We start from the raw sequence: 7,878 nt of genomic DNA, 5'->3' as shown, positions 1-7,878 counted from the left end.
TGTGAACGCAGCATTATAAGCTGTACGGTCAATCTAGAGACAGCGACCTCTGCTGGCCATCTCTGTGGAATACAGTAGCATTTGTTCACCACAGTGCATGCTGGGTAACAGTGTGGCCTGTAGTGTGTGACCGCTGACTGAATTTTGAGGTAAACATTTAACACAGTATGGAACACAGTTATTTTTACTTTTCCACCTATATAAGTGTATTGTTTTGGCTCAGATTTCACATCTGGGTTTCAATGTGCAAAGCTTGTAAGTTCTGAGCAGCACTATTATACTGTAGTTTAGGATTTTTCATTGTTTTTTTATTTTTATATAGTTTTCCATTTTTATTTCAATTTCAGTTTTAGTTTTCAGTGTGGGATTGGTAGTTTTCATTTTATTTTATTTTTTACAAATGTTTAGGTTTAGTTTAAAGGGATGGTCAACCCAGTTGAAAATGTTAATTTTCTGATTTAGTATTACTCTTAATTAGCCTACTATAATACTCATCCACCAAGATTTGAGCGTTCCTAACATTCAATAACTGTAATTAAATTGAGCTTTTGGCTGTTGCATTTTCAATAGACCATGCGCACGCATCTGGAGCAAAAAGCTTACTGGAGACACCGGGAAGAGTCACACTTGCAATATTTTCTTGCAGTATAAGAAAAACTGAGCTTTTTTCTTAAGGTTATTCTGTTCTTATTGCTGACATGTAAAAGACACACAAAATCCATCAGCTATATCCTATCTTATATCCTGAACACGCATGTAAAGATTTATATGCCTTTAGCTTTTCTTTAGTGTACAGTCAGTCCAGTGTTTCCCTTACACACTGTATATTATACTGTGGCGTACCCGTTACTTTCATTTTTCGTTCATTTGTTAAGCTCACCCTCACGGTCGTTTGGTCCAAGAGACAGTACGTACTAATGATCATTCACTGATCACTGTTTTTCTAAAGGTAGATACTGATAGTTTGCTTGTGCTAACGTTACTGTTGGCGCTTGCTGCCTCCACTCTGCATTCGCAGGCTTGTGACGTCACCACTGTTTACAAGCAGGAAAATGGTCTATAGTGATACAGTACAAGAGAGCTGCTGGGCGTTCCCTCTGCCCTTTGGTCGAGCGAGCTTCACTCTACACTGGAGAGAGAGAGCGGCGTGTTGAGGTCGTGTTCTGATTGGATTTCCCATTCTTACGTGTGAAAGTAGTTTTTAATCCCTCCCCAGCAAAACGACTCGTTTGGCTGCTCCAGAAATCAACTGATCGGCTTTTCTCAGCGTAGAAACGACTTCAGATTCTCAGTTTCCTGTTGTTTTTTACACACAACAATGACTAAAAAAACATTTTAATGAGAAATTGCATATTTTAGTTGGCTATCCCTTTAAGTTCTGGTATTTGTAAGTTGTAATGATAGAAGTTCAGAACAGGTATTTTGCATGTTTGCAACAGGTATTGTGTTATACAAACAATAACTCATTTAAAAAAATGTTTCTTTTCAATTGGCATTGAGCAAACACAGCCACAAATTCTTTGCCCCAAATGCATTCTCTTTTTTTTTTACCCTGCACACAAACAATTATTTGATTTAGTGTTACAAGTAGACAAGATAGTTGGAGTGTCGCCCCTGCCCTAGTTTACCCTTTGGGGAATGGTTTGACAGAGAAGTGTATTGGATTTTTTCCTTGTGGATCAATTGGACATGTATGTTCCCTACACAGAAGGCTGTGAGGAAACCTGTATGACTGTTCTGACAACATGGAGCAGGACAATACAGCTGTATTGACAGCTGACGTTGTGGACATGGTTACTGTAAAATAGGAAAAGTATTGGTGGTTATTAGGGATGCATCGGTATCGGTGCCGATACCAGGCTAAAATGGAGATTTTACCCAAGACTAAAATCTGATACTGAAAGCCATGAGTAACATGTAAGAAATAAAAGCAAACTGTCTTGATTTTATGCATTTGTGGCACATAGAAGCCTGTATTTCTCAAACAGTGGGAAAAACAAGGATTTTATCTCAATAATTTTGTCCATTGACCCCAAACTAAGGAAGTAAGCCTGCACTGTTCAGTAAAAGTAATGGATCGGATCGGTACTCAGTATCGGCCGATACTTAAACTTTCATACTCGTAATCGGTATCGGCATTGAAAAAGTGGCATCGGTGCATCCCTAGTGGTTATCATTGCTGTACTATTTTTACTTTTGGTTTCTTTGTATTGTAAAATAACAGTAAATAATGTGATGAATAGTTTAAATTTGTGTGTTTTGGATACAAGCAGTCTGCCTTTCTGTGTCTTTCTTGCTTCATGAGGAACACCACTGCATTCATGTTACCTTGTACCAATATATAGGATTTGGATATTCTAAATATTAAGAAATCACCACTGCATATTCCATTTTGATGGCCTATTCCTTGACAGCATGATTTGATAATAACCACTTTATTTGAAAATGCAGCAATGACTAAAATTCAGCAAGGAACAAATCCAATGATCTGATGCTAAGATAAGCCTTTTGCAGGATGCACTTACCTCATTTGACACAGCTGGTTTTATTTCCTATGCAATATGTGATTTTGAGCCCACAATTAGGAGTATCAAATTTTGCATTAAGAGTTTTGCTCTTTGAAACTGCGTTGTGAAAACCGAGTCTAAGCAATCATAACAAAAGTGTCATACAAATAACTCACAGGTCAAGCCACATGCGGTGGAATATCTGTCCTAAAATGGAAGCGTGTAATTTGTCTGATTTTGGTGGAGAACAAGTCTCTCCCCGTTCTTCCTGCTGAGCAGTTTTGCATGTTGGTGCTTATTTTCTTCCATCCCCATTTGTGAGAAACTAGTTTTCAATTCCGAGTATTACCTCTCACCATTTATTCTATCTTTGAGGGGAAAATGAACCTCAAATCAGCATGAACTCATTTACTAGCCACGTCATCATCCATTGAGTCTGAACCTATTGTTAGATTTTGTGCATGTGGCAGCCACAAATGTAATTAATATTTGGGTTTATCACCCCTCTATTTATTATTGTCCAGTTTAGACACAGGAACTAATACAGCAGAAACTAATTACAGCACATGAAAGAAGTAAATTACTGACTGACACTGTGTATACAATGATCTTGTAATAAGCTTTTCTTCATTTCAATATTTTGTGGAGGGTTGGAAATTTCTAGTTGAGCTACATTACATTGTTGTCTACTTTAGAGTTGCCGTGTTTATGTAGCGTATGTCATTATGGTTGTTCATAATAAATATTTTATTACTAAGATGCATTTGTTTTGTTTTTTACAGTACAAACTGAAATCCTATGAAAACTTAAATGAAAGCTACACGTAAACATTCAACTTAAACTTAGTGTGTGTTATAGGCATTAAAACGATCTAGAACTGAGACGTAGTCCATAGAAATCCTCAACCATGGATCAATCAATGGCAACAGTTTGCATTTCTCTTACATTCATAAGTTTGCCAAAATAAACCACATGTGGGACGTTTCATGCAGAAGGACACCAACAGTGCCAGCAAGATATAACTGTTTGAATTTCTGAAAGTCTGAAGGACTTCATTACCCAGAAATCCTGTAAAGACACCAGTAAACTAAATGTCTTCTTCTATGTTCTTCTTGATTAGGCAACAAGTTTTAAGTGTAAAGATAGTTGTTTTTTTGATGAATCTAATGATGCATCAAAAGACACATAACTTGAGATACTAACTGAAATTATTGTCTGCATTTCATGAAAAGTTGTGTTTTACCTGAGGCCACAGAATATTGCAGAAAACCTTTTTCAACCTGCAGATTATTGACAGGCGACCTGTGGATTATGATTGTTTTCCTGTGGAAACTGGGGGGCAACTAGCCCATCCATAAGGGCAGGTAGTCACCACTGATAATGAACCAAACACATTCGCACGCAGGTTTACACTGAAGTCACAGTTGATTTATGAGATTTTCTCATATTAACTGGAGCCATCATAATATCTCCACATGAGGGTGCTGTTGATCAGAACATGGTATCCAACCCTCATCCTCTCCTTACTCTTTCTTCATTCTTCAAATGTCACACAACAGTTGTAACACTAACTTCTTCTACATGCTTCAATATTGGATTTATATTGGAATGAGTTTTTTGTTTTAACCTTCTAAGATGCACTGTGAACTGTGTGAAAAAAAACAACAAAAAGATTGAAACTGAATTTTTAATAAGGCAAAACGGAGAGAAAAGTAGTAAATAAAATCCTGAAATAAAAACATAATTACTGTTTGAATTCAAAATTCTCAGTTAAGCGGGGTCTTTAATAAACGCTCAGTGCAAATAATCTCGAAACAACGTCATCTGATAAAAGAGGAAAAACATGTTTACATCATGTCAGTAGCTTTAGCGGGATGTTACTGTGTGGCTGTGCTGCATCTCTCCTGGTAAGCATTAGGTCCACTTCAGTTAGAGACGCTAAAGAGGGGGACTTCACCCGGGCTTAAGGAGAAGGTTCAGTACTGTTAGAAGCCTATCTTATTGATCTCTAATCAAGCCTCCTTTCAAGACATTCCAGTCTTCACACTGTTTTTGTTTATGGGAAATTTGCCTCAGATTCCTGTTAGCAATACAAATCAATGGGTGAAGAGACACTGTCTCACAACACTGCATGCAAGTCATACCATTTAATTCCATAAGCTGTAGTAAAAATAAGCTGTTTTCAAAGAAGTAGTAGAGTAGGTGATGACTGAATTTTCATTTTGGGGGAACTTTTTCCTTTCAGGGACTTGTATTTGATTTTGAGAGAAATTGTGTCATTCCACATCGACTTGCATAAACAAATGCTAATAGAAGGCTCATGGTAAATTCTCCAAAACAAAAACTACTAGTAATCAATACTGTAAGCTTGTAAAAACACTGAACCTTCCCCAAGTTGGAATGTTGGAGGCAAGGAGCCCAGAGCTTCATTTGACATTGAAATCTACTGCATTGATTCAATCAGCCTGTCTGGGTGCAGGAACACACGGCACCCACCCACAAACACCTCCGATAAAACAAAAGTCTGTCTGCAATATTGTGCGTGCAGGGTGACATTTTCATGCGTAACGACAAAAACGCAAACATGTATAAAGGACAGAGAGTGTGGAGTGAACATGGGCCTCTTCTGGGGACGCTACATTTTCTGGATCATGACCTGGAATTTACCTGCAGAGAAATAAAGCACAAGGAGTGAACGAAGCTTTCATGACTTCATACTTTCTGCTGAATAAACAAACCCTCATTTGTCACTGATCTGGGGTAAATGGATGACGGCGTTTAGAAAGCTTCCTTACATGCAGGCATGACGGACACCTCGGCTGTGACGATACTCTTCACCCCCAGGTTGGAGAGGCCTCCTCTCACCAGGCCGCATGTGAAGGCCAAATACTGCAGAGAAACACACAATCTATCAGTTAGAGTTATCTTATCAAGGGACGAGAAATAACAAATGGAAGAAATGAGAAATAAGATGTGACCTGCAATACACTCACCGAGCACTTTATTAGGAACACCTGTACACCTGCTTATTCATGCAATTATCCTATCAGCCAATCATGTGGCAGCAGTGCAGTGCATAAGATCATGCAGATACAGGTCAGCAGCTTCAGTTCATGTTCACATCAAACATCAGAATGGGGAAAAAAATGTGATCTCAGTGACTTTGACCGTGGCATGGTTGTTGGTGCCAGACGGGCTGGTTTGAGTATTTCTGAAACTGCTCATCTCCTGGGATTTTCACGCACAACAGTCTCTAGAGTTTACACAGAATGGTGCGAAAAACAAAAAACATCCAGTGAGCGGCAGTTCTGCGGACAGAAACGCCTTGTTGATGAGAGAGGTCAGAGGAGAACGGCCAGACTGGTTGGGGCTGACAGAAAGGCTACAGTACCTCAGATAACCTCTTTACAACTGTGGTGAGCAGAAAAGCATCTCAGAATGCACAACACGTCGAACCTTGAGGCGGATGTCACTTTGGTAGCCGGTTGACATTGAGCTGAAAGCTGATACCTACCCAGTATTAGTATGGTGTTCCTAATAAAGTGCTCGGTGAGTGTATATTTGGTAACAATACAGCCACTTGAACTATGCTGCACAATGTGGCTGTCAATCAATTTTAGATATATATATATATATATAACAAAAATCAAGGTAAAGCACCTTTGGGGCATGTTCCAAATACTGCTTCCCAGCTGAAAGTTGACTCAGTAAGCGGAACTTGTTGTCCTGTAGGACGTAGATGCCCTGCAACACATGACAACGGCATCAGCACTTACATCCATTACTTACATTTACACAGCAAGGGAATACATTAATAATAAACTGTAACCTGTAGTACTGTATGGCTTCTTTTTTGAGAGTTGTTCCAAGTTGATTTACAAAACGAAAGAACCAAAGCTGTAATATGGATCTGCTGACTGGTAGACTAACTTGTGGGATGTTTGACACTGAAATTAAATGAGTTATATTCGATAACACTGCAAGAACTTCTGAAACAGAAAGTATATCCATGTGTCCAGAGAGAGTTGAGAGGTCAGATCCAATGCCTCTGAAACCACATGTGCCCTATGAGTCCTGGAATCAAATCCCAACAGAACTTCCTCTCCTAAGTCCACTTACTAAAAAGTAAGTGAACTGCCACCTGTCCTTTAATAAAAAATATCTCTATATACCCAAAACTTCACGTTTCTGATCCGTTTCTTCATACTAAACAGAAGAAGTTGCATCCACCATGGCCCAGTGGACAGGATGGTGTTACCTGGTGATTGGTTCTGAGGTTGTCGATTTGCTTCTTGAATACACAGGTCCAAAAGTCTTTGCAGATGAATTTCATGATGTCCAGCTCATCTTTGAACCGTGCTGTGTCTTTTGTGAACCTATATGACAAGATAAACTGTTTAAACATAGGCTATACGCTACACACATGATCAGGTCTAGCCCTATAATGACTCTTATTTGATAATCTTTAATATAATCCAATACAAGAGTCATTGATTACCCTAGCCCCAATACCTGCCATCCTCTCTTGTATGGAGAGGACGACACACCTCAACTTTTAGAATTGGTTCACGGTGCTCGCTCCGCCCACCACGGTGTTTTTAATGGAAGAAGATAGGTGGACAACAGGCCAACCAGTTATAAAAGTTGGAGTTTCATTAAAATACGTTCTGCTTGGTGTATTCGGTGTATGCCGAATTGAAGAGTGGATCCTACCGATCCGGAAAAGGTCCTAAATTATCTTGTAAGAGGCATTTGCTTTGCCAACAAGTAAGGAAACACCGAATTACGAGATTTGTGAATGCAGTTTGACGTGTTCGTTTGGATGGGAATGCCTTTACTCATACTCATATCTTCATATTCTATGGGTTGAATTACGACAGTTTGTACAGCTATATCGGATTGAACAGGAACATAAAGCTGTTACCTCTCTATTAGTCCTTGACCGACCCTGAAGCCCATGTTTTCCAGTTTGGTGATGTTTCTTGCATTCTCCTGTGAAAGAGGTGAACCGGTTAGCTGTAAAGCGGTCAGTAACCGCAGAACTGACGACGACAAAACTCAAGTTAGCCTTGGATTTCTTACCGTCTCTCCGTTTTCAGCAGACTTGTAAATGTACTGTATCACTTCATTATGTAAAAACTGGAAAAGAGCTTCGTCTGCCATTCTTCCTTCCCCAAAATCTTCTTGGTAGAGATGAACAGAAGTATGTGAGTGCTGCTGTTAGGAGGTGATATCTTGGTCAGTTAAACTGTGCATGACATCGATAGATAGACTCTTTCTTTCACTACTTCACACAATTCCTAATCGTTTAATAGTGTTTTAGAACCTCCTTGACTGAGGCGAAGGAAAAATAAACATCTGTCAGACGGGG

General features: G+C 39.1%; 1 protein-coding gene across 1 annotated transcript; it reads right to left on the bottom strand.

The window, feature by feature from the left end:
* Positions 1-4,191: 4,191 nt before the first annotated feature.
* Positions 4,192-7,878, bottom strand: trappc6b (trafficking protein particle complex subunit 6B). The gene is made up of 6 exons (XM_078288285.1): positions 7,590-7,878; positions 7,432-7,499; positions 6,766-6,883; positions 6,168-6,251; positions 5,303-5,396; positions 4,192-5,174 (listed from the first exon to the last, which is right to left on the bottom strand). Exons 1-6 carry the CDS (start codon positions 7,668-7,670, stop codon positions 5,143-5,145), a joined length of 477 nt encoding a protein of 158 aa, XP_078144411.1. The 5' UTR covers positions 7,671-7,878; the 3' UTR covers positions 4,192-5,142.

Source organism: Centroberyx gerrardi, chromosome 14 (genome assembly GCF_048128805.1).
Source record: "Centroberyx gerrardi isolate f3 chromosome 14, fCenGer3.hap1.cur.20231027, whole genome shotgun sequence".
NCBI classification, from domain to species: domain Eukaryota; kingdom Metazoa; phylum Chordata; class Actinopteri; order Beryciformes; family Berycidae; genus Centroberyx; species Centroberyx gerrardi.
The sequence above is the reverse complement of the archived record's forward strand: the minus strand, read 5'-3'. Positions and strand labels throughout refer to the sequence as shown.

What these genes read in the sequence shown, in the direction of transcription:
- trappc6b (XM_078288285.1), bottom strand. Translation starts at nt 7,670, where the DNA reads ATGGCAGACGAAGCTCTTTTCCAGTTTTTACATAATGAAGTGATACAG. An exon ending in ATTTGGAACATGCCCCAAAG is followed by an intron (nt 5,397 to 6,167) that starts GTGCTTTACCTT and finishes GTTTCTCTGCAG; the next exon opens with TATTTGGCCTTCACATGCGG. An exon ending in GGTGTCCGTCATGCCTGCAT is followed by an intron (nt 5,175 to 5,302) that starts GTAAGGAAGCTT and finishes ATTTCTCTGCAG; the next exon opens with GTAAATTCCAGGTCATGATC.